This window comes from Melozone crissalis, unplaced genomic scaffold, assembly GCF_028551555.1.
Source record: "Melozone crissalis strain CALT ecotype California unplaced genomic scaffold, PUWL_Pcris_2 ptg000062l_1, whole genome shotgun sequence".
Classification (NCBI taxonomy): domain Eukaryota; kingdom Metazoa; phylum Chordata; class Aves; order Passeriformes; family Passerellidae; genus Melozone; species Melozone crissalis.
Genome location: NW_026535840.1, coordinates 787862 through 804787, shown reverse-complemented (window position 1 = coordinate 804787; position 16926 = coordinate 787862). Strand labels below are relative to the sequence as shown.

The window sequence follows — 16926 nt, the reverse complement described above, 5'->3', positions numbered from 1 at the left end:
CACAACTCTACCGTACAGCAAAGCTCCTGGAGTTGGGCCCTGTCCCTTCTAGCACCGCATCATGTGCCATGACCTATAAACTTCTCTTTCTTCAAGGAAATGGCTGCCTTAGCAAATCTTTTATCCTCTCACCTTCTCCTGTGTGCTACAGTCACTCCTTCCTCCCAAACCATCCCCAGGTGTTAAATACCTCAGGAATCTCTGAGCAACTCTCCTCACCTGGCTTTGCAGCCTGACGGGTTCCTGGTTCTGATCAGAGGCCTTGTTTGCCCAAAAGCTTCCCTGCCTTCTCTAATCCTACCCCATAAAACATTTGCACAGACAGATCTCACCTTTACATCCACACCCAGGGCCCCTCTCCTGTGCCCTGATTTCTTTTTCCCTGCAATTGCAAAGTTGGGAAAAACACCCCAGGAATTCCAGGACTTGAAAACAGAAATGGCAACCAAATGATCTGGGGTCTCTTCATCAGGAACTGAAGTGATAGGACAAAGGGGAATGGTTTTGTGAAAAATGCATATTTTATGATTGGCTTTTCGCAAATATTAAAAATGAATATAATATGTGTTATGTTAGAAAGTTACGCTGTGTTAATTTTCCTAAGTAGTGTGTTAAATATAGTTTTAGGTTATAACATAATGTTAAAATAGAAACTATGCTACGTGAGATGCTTTTTTTAAAAAGAGAGGAATGAGGTAGTCCCACTAAGATAGCAGCCACAGGACACCCGAATCTTTCAGAAAAAAAGAATTTATTGCTCTATTATTGAGTTCTTCCCACCTTGCTCAGCCCTGAAGACTCAGCCAGGATTCAGAGGAAGAAGCTGACACTGCCCAGACAGAATCCTGTGTTTGAATGGAATTTATGCATCATGGATGAGGTGTATGAATATGCAACAGGCTGTTGCTTTTAAGGGTTAATCCTCTGTTAACGTGGGTCCTTCTTTGGGCTTATTTTGCCCAGAAAAGGTACCCAGACATCTATAACTCTTTGTTCCTATTGTCTGGTATTGTCCTAAATCTTAATTGTCAAATTATTATTACTCCAATTATATTACTATTTTTATAACCATTTTATTAATGTTAAAGTTTTAAAATTCTAAAAACAAGTGATTGGCGTTTTTCGCAGTTTTAAACTGAAAGAGGAGAGATTTCAAGGGCATATTCTGAAGAAATCCTCCTGTGTGAGAGTGGAGAGGTGCTAGAGCAGGGTGCCCAGGTCCTGGTTTTTGGGACCAGGTGGGATGCTGAGAGCCCTCACTCACCCTGTGCTGTTTCAGAACATCTTGGTTTTCCAGCATTTTCCTGACCCCTAGTGACAGGACGTGGCTGTACAGCAGCTGCTTAGCATGCAGTGCCGAACCCTCCCTGAATAAACAGGGAACAAAACTCCTCAACGTGGGAAAACGCTTTCCAGATCTGTCTAGATACGCACTGTGAAAAATGCGTGTATTTCATGATTGGGCTTTTCGCATATAATATTAAATGAATATTATATGTGTTATGTTAGAAAGTTATGCTGTATTCATTCTCTTAAGTAGTGTGTTGCATATAGTTTTAGGATATAACATAATGTTAAAATAGAAACTATGCTATGTAAGATACTTTTTTTAAAGAGAGGACTCGCACCAGATAACAGCCATAGGACACCCAAATCTTTCAGAGAAAGAGAATTTATTGCTCCATTATCAAGTTCTTCCCACCTCGCTCAGCCCTGAAGACTCAGTCAGGATCCAGAGGAAGAAGCTGACACTGCCCAGACAGAATCCTGTGCTTGAATGGAATTTATGCATCATGGATGAGGTGTATGAATATGCAACAGGCTGTTGCTTTTAAGGGTTAATCCTCTGTTAAGTGGGTCCTTTTTTGGGCTTATTTTGCCCAGAAAGAGGTACCCGGGCTGTCTGTAACTCTTTGTTCTTCTTGTCTCCTATTGTCCTAATCCAAATTGTCCAAATTTTTATTACTCTATATTGTTATTTTTGTAACCATTTTATTACGATTAAACTTTTTAAATTTTAAAAACAAGTTATTGGTGTTTTTCACACTCACTCACCCTCTGCCACCCCTGCAAATTTGCCAGAAAACCCAACCTGTTCAACAAAGAAATTTGGGCTGAAAGTCAGGAAACAAACTGGATGGAATACAAGGAGCTTCTTCCCTTGAGGCAGGCTCCAGCTGTGCCCAGGGAAGCACAGAGCTCCAGGACTAACCCATCAGCAAACCAGGCAGTTTGGATGGATTGCCTTTCCCTGGCACAATCACATCCTGTTGCAGCACCTGGGTGACCTTGGCAAGGCCACAACCTCTGTGATCTCAGCCCTGTCTGCTCCTGGGAAGCAGAAAAGATCTGTGACACACGGGTACATCACCTGCCAGAGCCCTTGTGTGTGGCTTCAAGAGCAAACACAGAATGCAAACAGAATTATTCTGTCCCAACCCTGAGTTTCCTATTCTCAAATTTTTGGAGGATGCAGCCTCCTTTTTATTCCAATTTCCCAGCTACATTTCCCTTCTCTCTTTCCCCCTTGGCTGAGGCACTTGAGAGGTTCAGACTCCCAAAATGCCTGATACCAAAGATTTCCCTCTAATGTACAACCCTCCCTTTAAATTTCAATTCTTATGGAATTTAGGGAGTTTTCTTCCCCAGTGTTTCTTTCATCTTTCAATGTCTATTTTCACTGATCAGCAAACCTAAAGTTTATTTGTAAAAGCAAATATCTTTTTTCATTCATCAATCAGTGGAACCCTTCCCATTGTTTCTTTTATCTCGCAGTGCTAGTTTTATCTACCAGCAGACCCACAGCTTGTTTGTAAAGACAAATCTGCCATTCCTCTCAGAATCCATGGCACTCCTGGCATTCCTCTCAGAATCCAAAGCACTCCTGCATACCTTGGACTCAGGTCTGCATCATCATCCTCCTCTGGGAAACCTGAGAAGCAGTCATGAATATGGTGAATCATTTATTTGTCACTTGTCTCTCTGAATTCAGTCAGTATTAGGAAAATCAAAACAAAATGAGCTCAGTTCTGAATTATTGTTGTTCTGATCTAAAAGCAGGATCACATCCCATGGTTACATGTGAGTTACATGGATTTAAGAGCTCCCCAGATACCAGGTAATTCATGAGACATCCCATTAAAATGAGTATCCCAGCTAGCAGAGGGAATGGGGACTGAGGACGGTTAAGCAGTTTATCCAAAGCCACTTGTAAACCACAGCAAAACTCAGATTTGTCACAGAATCACAGAATCTCTGGGTTGGGTTGGCAGAGGCCTCCAAGATCAGCCCCAACAGCTCAGACAAACCCTGGTACCCAGTGCCACGTCCAGGCTTTGTTAAACACATCCCTGCGCAGGCCATTCCAGAACTCCATCACCCTTTCTGCATAAATCTTTTCCTAATACCCAACCAAGACCTCCCTTCAGTGAAACACTGCTCACTCCTATATGCCCTGATATTCCTGAAAGCAGGAATTTCAGAAAGCACCTCCCCTCCCACTTTGGGATTTGTGTTCAACATATTAGAAGTGGTGATGCCATTTTATTGCTGGTTTTTTCACCTTATTTTCCATGCAGGGTACTCTGCCTGAGACACAAAAGACCTTAGCCTGACACACAGTGTGAGCAGAGCAAAGCCCCAGTTTCTGCCAGCCTCCAATTTATTTTGATCATTGCTCCGAGAGCCCCACTGGTTTTGATAAAACACTGCTACAAGAGGGAATCTCGCACACAATTAATTAATGATTCATTTCTGTTTATTGGGCCCTTTTGTCAACTTAAACCTGTCACACCGGCCATAAATCCCCTCCAGTGCTAAGCAAGCTCTTTAATTAAATCTATTTTGCCATGAGAGCAATGCTTCAGGTTGCAGATGATGAAAGAGTTTGGCCCACCCTGGTTTAAAACACCCTTTGGGTCTCAGCTTCTCTCGGCACCCTGTGCCAGGGCCTCCCCACGCTCACAGGGAAGAATTTCTTCCCAATATCCCATCTAAAAGCAAATTTTGAGATGGGAGACAGAACATTGCTCCCAAGCAAAGCAACTTTCAGGTCAGGTATGTTTTGTTAAAAAGTTATTGACAAAATAAGAATTTCAGTAGTGATATGAGACCCCCCCGCCAAATATGCAGAGTCCCGTACACACGTGGGGTTAGCTGCCACCAAAAGCAGCACAGCTGTAAAAAAGACAAAAAGGAGAGGGGCAAAAGAGCAAAAATCTGTTCCCAGTACACAGGTTCGCCCCTTGCACAGGGTGCAAACTGCTCTGAGCAAACACCTTGCCCAACACCCCTCAGTTAATCATTAAACACAAACCTAAAGGGTCTCATTTCAGATGGGGCAATTAAAGCTGTGCAGAAAGGGAACGCACACAAATCTACAGAGGGAAAAATTTTTAAAAATTAAAAAAAAAAAAAAAAAAGTATTTGCTTCCCTCTAACGTGCCTGCTGGAAAAACAAATCATCTCTGCAGAACCCACAATCCCTTACAGTAGAAAACAAAACGTGCACAAGAGTATATACAAGGGATGTATATCATTAAATAAATGAATCTGGAATTAGTTGCTTCAGAGGTGAAGAAAGCCATGAGGGAATAGCAGGGGGCTGAATTCCTGTCTGTCACGTACAGCAGCACAATAAAAACTGGTCAGCACTGGAAAACTGCCCATCATGTGCGTGGGCTGAGCAGACAACGAGCTGCAGGACATGGGCACAAATCCATCTGGCCTGGAGAGGGAAAATGCCAGGGAGCAGCACTCAGCATCCATGAACACACCATTCGCTTGGCAAGGGCAGAAAATGCCTTAAAAGCGCTGGGAAATGTTGTGTGGGGCATTGCTCCTTCTTCTGCTCCATTTGCAGGGCTCTCAGCTGATATAACCTGGCCTAACCTGGACAGCAAGCCAGTGAGTAGCAATATAATTAGCGTGATAAAAATTTGGACAATTGAGATTAGGACAATACCAGACAATAAGAACAAAGAGTTACAGACAGTCCAGGTGCCTTTTCTGGGCAAAATAAGCCCAAAAAAGGACCCACGTTAACAGAGGATTAACCCTTAAAAGCAACAGCCTGTTGCATATTCATACACCTCATCCATGATGCATAAATTCCATTCAAACACAGGATTCTGTCTGGGCAGTGTCAGCTTCTTCCTGTGAATCCTGACTGAGTCTCCATGGCTGAGCGAGGTGGGAAGAAGTTCGTTTCTTCTGATAACAGAGCAGTAAATTCTCTTTCTCTGAAAGATTCAGGTGTCCTGTGGCTGCTATCTGGTGCAAGTATCTCATTCCTTTCTTGAAAAAAATATCCCCCATACATAGCTGCTATTTTAACATTATGTTATATCCTAAAATTGTATTTAACACACTACTTAAGAGAATGAATACAGCATCACTTTCAAACAAAACACATATGTGTATACATATAATATATATATACACATATAATATATGCATATACATATATATACACATATAATAGATGTATACCCATATATATACATATAATATATAGGTGTATATATATAATATATGTATATACATATATATAATATGTATATATATGTATTTTTATATATGTGGGTATATATAATATGTATATATATGTATTTTTATATATATGTGTGTATATATAATATGTATATATATGTATTTATATATATGTGTGTGTATATATAATATGAATATATGTGTATTTTTATATATATGTGTGTATATATAATATGAATATATGTGTATTTTTATATATATGTGTGTATATATAATATGAATATATATATGTATTTTTATATATGTGTGTATATATAATATGTATATATATATATATATATATATATATATATATAACATGTATAATTCCTTTGAATATTTGCAAAAAGCCAATCACAAAACACCCATTTTTCACATCAAGGGAGCGGCCCGCAGAGAGGGGTGCGCGTCTCGGGGCCCAAGCCCATGGCGGCTTTGGCGTGCGGGGCTCCCAGCGCCCCTGTCCGGCCGTGCCCGGTGACCGGGGCTGGGAAGGCTCGGCCGGCCGGGGGTGGGTCCGGCGGCCTCGCCACGCCTCCGCCGCCCCGAGGAGCCGCGCGGGATCGGCACGGCGGGAGCGTCCATCGCCGGGCGGGCACGGAGCAGCAGCGTCACCGTCATCATCACCGCCACCACATCGCCCCGGACCATGGTGAGTGGCTGCGGGGCCGGCCGCCCGCTCGCCGCGCCTCGCCGGAGGCAGCCGCAGGGTGCGAGGAGCGGCAGGAGGAAGGGGAAGGAGCGGGCGCTGTGGTTAATCAGTAACGCGCAGCTCCGCCGGCTCCTGCTGCTGCTTTTCCAAAGGCAGCGCTCGCTCTCCAGGCTCTGCGAGGGGGAGGGAAAGGGCCCGCCAGGAATGACCCCCTCCCCACATTCTGTAGGGCAAGGGCGACCCCCGCGTGTGCTCCATCTGCGCGGCCCCACAACGCGCCCGGCCCCGCTGGAAATCGGCTTTTCCACCGCAGCGAATAGAGCATTCCAGGGCTGCCCTCCCGTGCCTTTGCCTAGGTGGAAATTCTGCTTTTCATTAGGGAAAACCGGTTCTCTGGCAGGGTGGGCAGGCCCTGGCACAGGGTGCCCAGAGCAGCTGTGGCTGCTCCTGGAATCCTGGAAGTGCCCAAGGCCAGGTTGGACAGGGCTTGGAGCCACCTGGGATAGGGGAAGGTGTCCCTGCCCATGGCAGGAGGTAGAACTGGACGGGCTTTAAGGTCCCTTCCCATCCAAATCACTCCATGGTTCTTTAAAAGGGAGGATTTTAGAGAAAAGAGGGTCCAAGGGCAGGTTGGATGAGGCTTGGAGCCACCGGGGATAGTGGAAGGTGTCCCTGCCCATGAACTGGATGATCTTTAAGGTCCCTTCCCACCCAAACCATTCCATGGTTCTTTAAAAGGGAAGATTTTAGAGCAAAGAGGGTTCAGATTCTCCCAATTTCCCTTGCTGGTTCCTTTCCCTCTGTTGCACAATGCATCTACTTGGTTTCCTGCTGGCAAAAAAAACTCAAAAATTAAAATCCCAACTTTTTGGCGGTTGAGAGCCAGCAGAAGAAAACAAAGCAATTTCATCTCCCTAATGAGAAGAGTCTGTTTTTAGGGAGTGAGGGCACATGAAAGCATTACCATGCCATCCTGACAAAACCAGCAGGCTGGCCCATGTCCTGGTGTGGCGAAGGATGGATTAGGGCAGGATGCGTTGGAGCAGGGTGCTCCAGCAGAGGGTTTGCCCTCGGACACAGCCAGAGGAGTTGGCTCTGTGTGCCAAACCTCAGCCTGGCCATGCCTCCCGCTGGTGCTGGGAGGAGCTGGGCTGGAAAAAGCCCCGGGGCCATCCTCCCACAGAGCCACGACAGAGAAAAAGAACAATTACACCACGTCCCTTTGCTGCTGTGCCCGGGGAGGGCTGGTTTGGAACCCTGCATCCCTCTGCTCCAAGCCGCAACTCCGGCTTTACCCTTCCTCCTTTTAGCACCGATACGGAGAGGTTTCAGCCCCTGGTCCCGAATCCTGGTGCAGGAATCTCCTGCCCTGCTCCCTTCAGAGCCATCCTCTGTCTGTCCCCACCTCACCCAGTTGCTAAGCTACCTGTGCCCGGCTTATCTCCCCATCAGCAGGGAAGGGCAACGGCTCCGCGTTTATTGAGCTCCGTCCTGTTTGCTCACTGCCTGCCCTGCCAGCACAGCATTGACATTTGGGGGGTGGGGACGGGGGTGACAGAGTCAGGGCTGCCAGGGGGTCATCCAAAATATGCACCCTCCCCAAAAATCCTGCAGGTGCAATGCCAGGGGATGGGAAGCATCCCACTACCAGTGACACTCTGGCACTCTCCATTCCATGCAGACAGGCACCCACACAGCCATAGGAATGGGGTGTCATCATTCCAGTCTTCCCCAAAACATGCAAGAGCCACCCACAAAAACATCAGTTTCACAGCTGGTCCTTTGGGTTTGTGCAGCCTGTGAGCAGGGAAGCCACAAGAGAGGATGATTTGCCTCAGTTGCCCAGTGCCATTTCTGAGCATTGATGCCCGGGCAAAGCATCTCAAGGGGCTGCTGATCAAATACCCACCAAAAAACTGGGCCAGATTTGTCAAAACTCATATCCAACTTGCCACACTTGGCTCTACAGCACACAAAGGAGAATAAATTACAAGGATCTCTTTATCATCACCAGCTGGAAAGATCAACTCACCCAAACCTGCCAGGGCTCAAGGAGTGTTGGGACAATGCTCTCAGGCACGTGGTGAGATTCTTGGGGCTGTGCTGTGCAGGGCCAGGAGCTGGAGTTTGATGATCCTTGTGGGTCCCTTCCAACTCAGAACAATCTATGATTCTGTGAAAGAATTTCAGTTGCCAGAAGATGACATTTCAGAGAGCAGTGCCCCTTTGCACTCACTCCTGCCTTCCCCACTGAGCCAGAGCAGAGCTGGCTCAGGCAGCCCCCATCCCCAAGAGCTTCATTTTAGCTTCATCTCTGCCCATAAACACCCCTCAAAGCCAACAACTGCTGCTTCCCCACTACCACCCCTTACAAATAAGTACCAGCAGCTCTGCCCAAGGCACAGCTCAACCACAATCCCTCCCTCTGCCCTTTGTTCCTCACGGGGAGAAACAGCCTCTTAAAATCCATTGTAACATAAAGGAGAGGGGGGAAAGGAGCTGAACTGCAGCTTAGCGTGGCTCAGCTCTGATCCACAGCACTTCTTTCTCCTCAAAAGCAGGCTCCCAATGGGAAAGAGAGGGGGAAAGAGAGGGGGAAAGAGAGGGGGAAAGGCCCTCCTATTCAGGAACCCTAAAGCAATTCTCAGATCTAGAAATGATCACAAGATCTTCTGCTTTTTAAGTTGTTGGTTGTTTTTCTTTTTTCCCTAGGGGATTATATGTATTTTGGGGTTTAACTTCACACAGGTATCATTTTTTAGCACCTCAGGCACCGTGGCAGGTGGTGCAGGTGAGAAGACAGAGGGGACCAGCTGGACTCTGTTGGTACATGCAGGATGTACTCCAGGCAGGGAGCAGAGGACATGGATATTCCAACCCTCCCACCCACTCCACAACCCATGGGATGCCTCGCTGCTCTCAACACCTGCTTCCTCCCACTGCTGCCACGCTGACCTGCTCCTCTTCCCTCTCCAGGCAGGCAAAGCCCACAGGCTGAGCACGGAGGAGAGGGAGCAGCTGCTGCCCAACCTGAGAGCTGTGGGGTGGAACGAGGTGGAAGGCAGAGATGCCATCTTCAAAGAGTTCCACTTCAAGGACTTCAACCGGGTACGAGCACCAGGGACACGGAGCTCTGCACACTGAGAGGCCCCTCTGCAAAGCTCTGCCAAAGAAAGCTCTCTGTGTCTCTCCTGAAATGGAATGGCTGAGCAAAATACCCTCCCAAGGACACCAAAGGGATCAACTCAGCACAGAGTTTGTCTGGGAAACGCTCCTCAGGAAGAGGAAAACCAATAGAAAACCCCCAGAGTAGCCCAGGCCTTGCATTTGGTTGGGTTACGTAGACACAGGCAGTGTAAAATCATTAGTAATGGGAGTGAAAACCAATATGTTGCAGGGTAAATGGTTGAGAGTTAACTTTCCTTCTTACCCTGCAGGCCTTTGGCTTCATGACCAGAGTGGCTCTACAGGCAGAAAAACTGGATCACCATCCCGAGTGGTTCAATGTGTACAACAAGGTAAGGAACACGATGGTGGGGACAGAGCAGAGCCCTTCAGGGAGCAGCTCCCTTTTCTGAGGGACAAAACAGGAGCAGCAAGTGCTGTTCTCATCAGCAGGACCTCTTCCCTCAGATGCTATTCCCATATCACAGCCAGCCTTCAGCTACCACAGATCCTTTCCTGCTCCTTTTATCCCATCCAGCTGAGCAGTAGCTGCCAAAGGCTGGCACCAGCATTGCTTATTAAAATCTCTATCAAGTAGCAGCCACAGGAAAAGCTTCCAGGGAAAAGAGTGAGTTGGAAGTGGGCACAGGTGGCTGCTGTGACCAAGGCAGGGGTGGCAGTGACAGCTTGTGGCCAGCATGAGCTGTAGGAAGGAGGAAAAGCAGGCAAAGTGCCAGAGCGCCTGTGCCAGCCCAGGGACTTTGCTAACAAGTGTGGAGCTCCTGCCTCATCAGATGCAGCACTGGGGAGAGCAGCTCTGCTGTTTCTGCCAACACCTCTGGACCTGTCTGTCTGTCTGTCTGCCCTAGGTTCACATCACCCTGAGCACCCACGACTGCGGGGGTTTGTCGGAGCGGGACATCAACCTGGCCAGCTTCATCGAGCAGGTGGCAGCTTCCCTCTCCTGACCAGGGGTCCCACTGACCAGCCAAAACCCCACTGTGCCACTGTGCCCTGCACCCAGAGCCTTTTCCCACTTCCAAGCCAGATCCTGGATCCAGAGAGCCCGACACCCTGCCAGCCCCCCCAGCGCAGCTCGGATGGATGGAGGCACTGCTCAGGGTGCATGTATCCATCTCTGATCGTGCAGGTTCCATCCTCAAACCCTTCCTTAGCCATGTGATCCCACAGCCCCAGCTGCTGAGCCTCTTACCAGCAGTCAGTCATATCACAGAGTCACGGGATGCTTTGGGTGGGAAGGGACCTTAAAGATCACCCAGTGCCACCCCCTGCCATGGCAGGGACACCTTCCACCATCCCAGGCTGCCCCAAGCCCCATCCAGCCTGGCCTTGGACACTGCCAGGGATCCAGGGCAGCCACAGCTTCCCTGGGCACCTGCCCACTCTCACAGGGAAGAATTTCTTCCCAATATCCCATCTAAACCTATTCTGTGTGAATCCATTTCCCCTTGTCCTGTAACTGCCTGCTCTTGTAGAAAATCCTTCTCTGTGTTTCTTGTCAGTTCCTTCAGGCACTGGAAGGCTGCAGTGAGGTCACCCCAAAGCTTCTCTTGTCTGGGCTGAACAATCCCAATTCTCTCAGCTTTTCCTCACAGCAGAGGTGCTCCATCCCCCCGATCATCCTGGACTCACTCCAACAGGTCCATGTCCTTCCAGAGTCAAGTTACACCAGTAAATCTGTCCAGAGCCTGCCCCCATCCTGCCCCTGTTGTTGCTCCTTACCTCCTAGAATGTGCCTAAACCCATTTTGTGACCCCTTTGGCTTCTCTGTAGCCGAGCAGCAAGGTGCTGTGCAGTTTGTCATTGCTGTAACCCCTCTCCAGCAGTATTACACCAGGCACGTGGTCTCATCCCCACTGGAGCCAGCCTTTCCTGGGATACCAACTGAAAGTGTTTACAATAAACATCTCGTTTAACCTGGTGGCTCTTTGCAAAGAGGCCTCACTGACCAAAGGACACCAACAGGTTTCCCTGGCTGCTCTCAAGGTGATGCTGCCACAAAAAACCTTCACACAGAAAGGGCAGGTGCCTTCACCTCAGAGTGACTGGGCTCTGAAAGACTGAGAGAGGATCAAAACCAGGGCAGGTAAAATCTGCTTGTGTAAAATCACAGCCAAGGCACAAACACAGGGAAAGGACAGCCAAAAGGCACAAGAGCAGCATGGCACCAGGGCAAGGGCTGCTTAGGGTAGAATACTACCCAAAAACGGGGTTGTGGTGCAGGATCTTCACTGATACAATGATCTCATGTGAAACCAACAGCATTTGATTTCAGCACCACAGCCTGGGGAAAAGCACTACAAACACCCAGTTCAAATCTCTTTTTTCTTCTCTTTTTTAAACCCTTTTAAATTCTACAAAGTATTAATAGAAAATCCATAGCTCTTAACTTCCAGCATCCTTGAACATCACACACAAGATGCAGACATGGACAGCACCTTCATTTTGACAGAAGGACAGAGCAGCCCTCAGGCAGTTAGTGAGATTCATAAACCATCCTCCCTGCCACAGACCAGGCTGTGCATGAGCAAATTCCAGGAACAACAGGTCCACATTCATTCAAACAAGCACTGCACTGAAGCAGAAAAATAAGAGCTCAGTGAGCCTAGACAGCTAAATGCACCATTTTAATACAAACCAGGCCCATTTTCACCATCTCTCCAGCCATTTCAGCCTCCAGTTCGACCAGCGGCAAATCAGAGCAAAGCAGAAAACGGCCATCAGATCAACTCATCCCATTTGTCCATTAAAAAGTCCTCGTGGATTTATTGGGCAAGGTATTATTGTGTTGTACGCAACCCTTCCGCTCCCCTCTCCCCCAAGTCATCAGAAAAGTGCAGATGAAATCCATGGCATGAAGACACACATCTCTTCTTGGTCCATCCCATTGGATAATTCTTCATTCTAGTACCTAAGAACAGGTGAATCCCTTGGGAATGCTTTGTACAAGCCACAAATTGAGTGTCCTGCTTGGAAAACCAGGAAATCCCGCAGGAATTAACACTGGCAAGGATCCCTCCAGGTCTAAAAGTACCGTCCAGTTTCAGATCATAATCCAGTTCATCAAATTCTTCTCCTTTTTTGTCTTTAAAACAATCATACAGCCTGTAAATCTGTTTTTCCAGGACCATTTGGCATGATAAAGTAGATGCAGATTACATGTTAGGTGACAAGGATGAATAAAAACTACACACCAGGGAATTACAGTGGCCTACTCCCGACCACAGGATTACATTTACAGTACAGGACAAATACACATGGAACAATTAAACCCACAAATATTATTAATAAGCAAAGCCCAGAATAGAGTACATTGACTTACAAATAACATCTTCAAATACATCCAAAAGTGTGAAATGGAGCACTGATCTGTTAGATCCACCTACTTCCTGGGAGGAAAATGCAACCAGGGAAGGAAGAGAAGGGAGTTTTGCTCTCCTTCAGCCCACCCCAATCCACCCCTTCTTTCTTTTAAAGCAGAAACAAAAAGAGTACCTCCCTTTTTTTTTTTTTTTTGTTTTGTTTCATTAAATCTCGGTTCCAAAGAGAACCATCACAGCAGCCAGACACTGAAGACTGTCTCCAAACTCAGAGATACAGTAATGGTCACATTGGCAAGACCTCGAGAGAATAAATAGGTCCAGTACAAACTACCAGAGCTGATATCACCATCAAGAGACTCTCAGGCAATTCAATGATTTCAAAAGGGCTCAGAGACTTGCATGAAGTCATCAAGCTCAGGGCAAATGGCCAACATGCTTGTGTCTCCTAGCACAGGGAATAAAGCTGTTGGAAAGCCAAGATCCTTCCCACAGTGGCTGGGCTGGTTTGTGCAGGAGCTGGTCAGTGACCTTCTCATTCCTTACAATTCCTGTGCTTCAGGCTAGCAGGCTGGAGCAGAGAGATGCCTTCAGGTGCCCTACACAGGACTGTGCAGACACGGCATGACGTCTTCACCCACATGTGGGATTCTGCCTGGGAAACTCTGCTCCATGCAAAAAGCTGAGAGGAAACATGGGAAAGCCCTGCAGGAGTAACTCCAAGGCTACTTGAGAGATTCTGGCTTGTCCTTGAGGCCACAAGGCTGCGCTAGGAAAACTCTCTCACGCTAAAAACAGCGGGGAAAAATAGGAAGGCTGAGCCATGCCCAAGGCTGGAACAGCTCTGACTTGCTGCATCCTTTCCTCTGCTTCTCCCAGCATCTCTGTAATACTGTGAAGGGACTGGCTCATTACAACTACTACCTAACAGGCAAGGGTGTTTTTTCCTCTGAGGCCAGCCTGCCTTTGAGGTTTGTTTTCAGAATTAGTACCATAAAGAAACGACCAGAACCAAGGTCATGGTCAAACAGCTGAACCCTCCAACCCTCCCTGGCCTGCCACAAAAAAAAAGCCAGAGAAGCATCAAGGCACAATGGTGAATGCCCTTTTGAGAATGTGCCTTAAAAGAATCAGTGCAAAGAGCTGAGATTACTGCTATTACAAAAGTCACCTTTTTGATACTAAAAGACCGTGGTTAAAAAATCGTCTGCGCACGACGTCCCTGGCTGTGACAGGGGCCAGGGCCCTGCCACAGCATCCTGAGGGGACAGTGTAAAACCTTCAGGTTCTGAACAGTGAACTGAGCTTTGCACCTCCCTCCAGATTTGTGCAAGGGAAAACAGCACTCCTGGGTGGTCAATGCATGTCTTCTACGAGAGGCAGGGGAGCAGAACAGCCACGATGCACCCGGGGGTTTCAGTACCTTCCAGTTCCTCTCCCTGCACCACCTGCTTGGTTTCTACTTCTGCTGTTGTTCAAGAGATTCCAGGAAAGGAGTTTGTGTTGTTTTTTTCTCCCCCTCGGCAGATATTGATTGCAGTCTCACTCAGATTTCAAAGGGAGGCCATGACTACCTTCCTCTGCCAATTTATCAGCTCTGCATTACACAGGTATAAGGCTCCCAGCACGGTCTGTTAAATGCAGCAGCTTACAGCAATACTCAAGAGAAAACAAAATTTCCAATTTACTGTCTGCCATTAGCTTCCAGGAAGACTGGAGCCATGGAACACAATGTGAGAACTCAAATTTAACACTTGGCTGGACACTGGCTGAACACCAGGTCTGAGGAGGAGAAATAACACGGAATGAAGTGACACGCAGAATACCTGAGGAATTCGGAGCTGTGGAATGGACATTCAATTCACCATCAACAGCCATGATGAAAACAGGCAGGGGGGAGGGAGGAAAAGCCCTAAAACTGAAATTGGGCATGAAAACAATGCAGATTTCAGAAGAGACTAAGACAGGGAAGGAATTCTTCCAGATCAAGCCACCCTCAGACCTGCAATTGTAGGAACAAAGGAACTGCAATCTCTTTCCCTAGGAAACCTTTGGAACTACCCCAGTGCTGGCTGGCAAGGCACAGATCGTTGCACTACAGTCAGTGGTGGCTGGGAGAGCCGTTCATGTGCTTCTCAGTGCTCAGAACATCCGTGCTGTAGAGGCCATCCAGGTAGGCCTGGGAAATCTCTGCCACCAGGCTCCTGTCTGGGACGGACTGCGCCATTCCATAGATGGCTCCCTGAGCAGAGGAGAGAGGCTGTTACACAGGAGAAACACCAAACACCCCCTCCCCACCGTGTGCTGGCTCCTCACCATGCCCGTGGTCTTGGCGCTGAGGTCCTTCATGATGTCCTGGATGCTGTCCCTGACGTCCTTCAGGAACTGCTCGGCCACGCCGGGCTTGGTGTGCAGCTGCGTGATGCAGAGATGGATGCTGGCAGGCAGGCAGAGGGCAGACATTAACCACCTCCAGCACACACAGCTCCGTGCTTCCTGAGCCCTTCTGTGGCCACTGAGAACTGTGCATCTCCTTGAAACAGCACTCCCACTAAGGGCAATCCCTGCAAAACGCTTGCTAGAACCAGCTCCTTCTGCCTTCCTTCCTTCCTGACTTCACAATTAGGTTAAAGGTTCTCACCTCATTCCAGGTATCTCTGGTGAGAAAAACGCAGCTGCCTGCAAGCATGGGGACCCCTGCCATCATCTCCCTCTCCCTCCTCTGCAGCTTCGCAGCCATCACCACAAGGAAGCACCCATCTCTGAGCTACCACCTCAGGCTCCCTGGACTTCACTTCCCATGGCCACTCACAATTCTTTTCAGTGCAGTGCAGTTGCATCTGGGAGCACTGGCCCCTTCTGCCCACAAAAGGCCAATTTCCTACTTAAGGAAAGTCTCTGACAAAGATTAATTTTACATGGAAAATGATCAGCCATTCACTGTTGTTTTGATTTCCTTCATCTTCAGCAGGCAGAAGGAAGACAGTAAAAATCAATAAATCAATCTATAAGCCCTCAGTTAACTAAACATGAGATAGAGTCTTAGTTATTTACATTTTTCTGTTTGTATTAGATAGAGCTAAGAGAAAGTCCTCTGCCAGGCTCATTAAATTTACTATTACTTTATCTTCACTGCTGTATAATGGCAATTATGAAAGTGATTCCTGCTCTGTGGAGGAAAATTCTACATACAATTTATCAGCTATGGACAACAGTACTCAGCAAATCACGAGAGCTACGTGGCCTGAAGTTGAGCATCTTGCTAAATACATCACTCCCTGGTCTCCACACTCACCTTGGTGGGAACTGTAGGACATTCAAGTTCCATCCTTTTGCAGCTAAAAAATTAGATAATCGATAGATGTCAAAAGTGTCCGAGCCAATGGACAGGACAGACACCTCTGGCTTCCCAAAAATGAAGATGCTGTCGATTTTTCTCAACCTTGAAAAGAAGGAGGAGAAAAGAAATGACTGACCAACGTTACAGGGTTCAGACATTCCGGAGCCTTAAAGGAAAAGCTACAAGAGGGAGCAGATGGCAGCACATTCCCACCCAAAAATCATGCACCCAGCCTGGGCCACTGGGGCTTGCCACAGCACCTGGGTTATTACATACCCCCTAAGGTCAAGTAAACCCAGGAAGAAATGGAAAAGAGGGAAGACAGAAAAGCAAGGGAAGAGAGAAAATCATCTTCTCTTACATAGCCACCCAAGCACCCAAACAAGGAAGAGTATAACCCTTCTTTTGTCCTCCCTCCAGATTCCCCCTCAGCCATGGCTCAGGCATCCCTCAGAAGGGATTCTCAAAGCCAAGCTGAATGCAGGTGCCTGCACCCCTCAGCTAGCTGGGCACAAACAAATGTTCTAGAACTGCCCAGCAGGTACCAGGGAAAAACAAACCAAAAGCAGTTTGCGAGGAGGGGTCCAGCAGCACCCAAACACTTACTCTGACTCCAGGAAACGAGCTGTTTTAATGATCCTCTTGGTAGCCTCAACGTAGCCCGACTCTCCGATGTGCAGCAGGGTTGCCCAGCATGCAGCTATGATCCCACCAGGCCTGGAGCCTGCCACCGAGGGGGAGGCATAAATTCCTCCTTGCCAGTCAGGGGCTATGAAGAACTGGTGCTTCCTGTACTCCTTGTCACTGTAGAGCACCACCGAGGAGCCCTTGGGAGCGTAGCCATACTGCAGGGGGCACAGGAAGGGTCAGAAAGCAGCAAGAGGGCACAGGAATGCACC

The 16926-nt window shown here is 47.7% G+C and overlaps 2 protein-coding genes across 2 annotated transcripts in view; one reads left to right on the top strand and one right to left on the bottom strand.

The window, feature by feature from the left end:
- Positions 1-5955: 5955 nt before the first annotated feature.
- On the top strand, positions 5956-11056 carry PCBD1 (pterin-4 alpha-carbinolamine dehydratase 1). The gene is made up of 5 exons (XM_054288329.1): positions 5956-6181; positions 7492-7574; positions 9158-9289; positions 9619-9699; positions 10216-11056. Exons 1-5 carry the CDS (start codon positions 5956-5958, stop codon positions 10312-10314), a joined length of 621 nt encoding a protein of 206 aa, XP_054144304.1. The 3' UTR covers positions 10315-11056.
- Positions 11057-11979: 923 nt separating this feature from the next.
- SGPL1 (sphingosine-1-phosphate lyase 1) overlaps positions 11980-16926 on the bottom strand; it is a 30343-nt gene continuing 25396 nt past the window's right edge. The window contains exons 11-14 of the mRNA XM_054288455.1: positions 16634-16872; positions 15983-16129; positions 15004-15124; positions 11980-14929 (exon numbers count right to left, since the gene is read on the bottom strand). Coding sequence (XP_054144430.1) covers positions 14789-14929; positions 15004-15124; positions 15983-16129; positions 16634-16872 — 648 coding nt within the window. The 3' untranslated portion in view covers positions 11980-14788. The remainder of the gene's footprint in view (positions 14930-15003; positions 15125-15982; positions 16130-16633; positions 16873-16926) is intronic.

Bases quoted from the DNA above. Each gene is read 5' to 3' on its own strand.
- PCBD1 (XM_054288329.1), top strand. From the start codon at position 5,956: ATGGCGGCTTTGGCGTGCGGGGCTCCCAGCGCCCCTGTCCGGCCGTGC. The intron at 7,575-9,157 runs GTCTGTCCCCAC...TTCCCTCTCCAG, and splicing joins TCCCTTCAGAGCCATCCTCT to GCAGGCAAAGCCCACAGGCT. The intron at 9,700-10,215 runs GTAAGGAACACG...TGTCTGCCCTAG, and splicing joins GGTTCAATGTGTACAACAAG to GTTCACATCACCCTGAGCAC.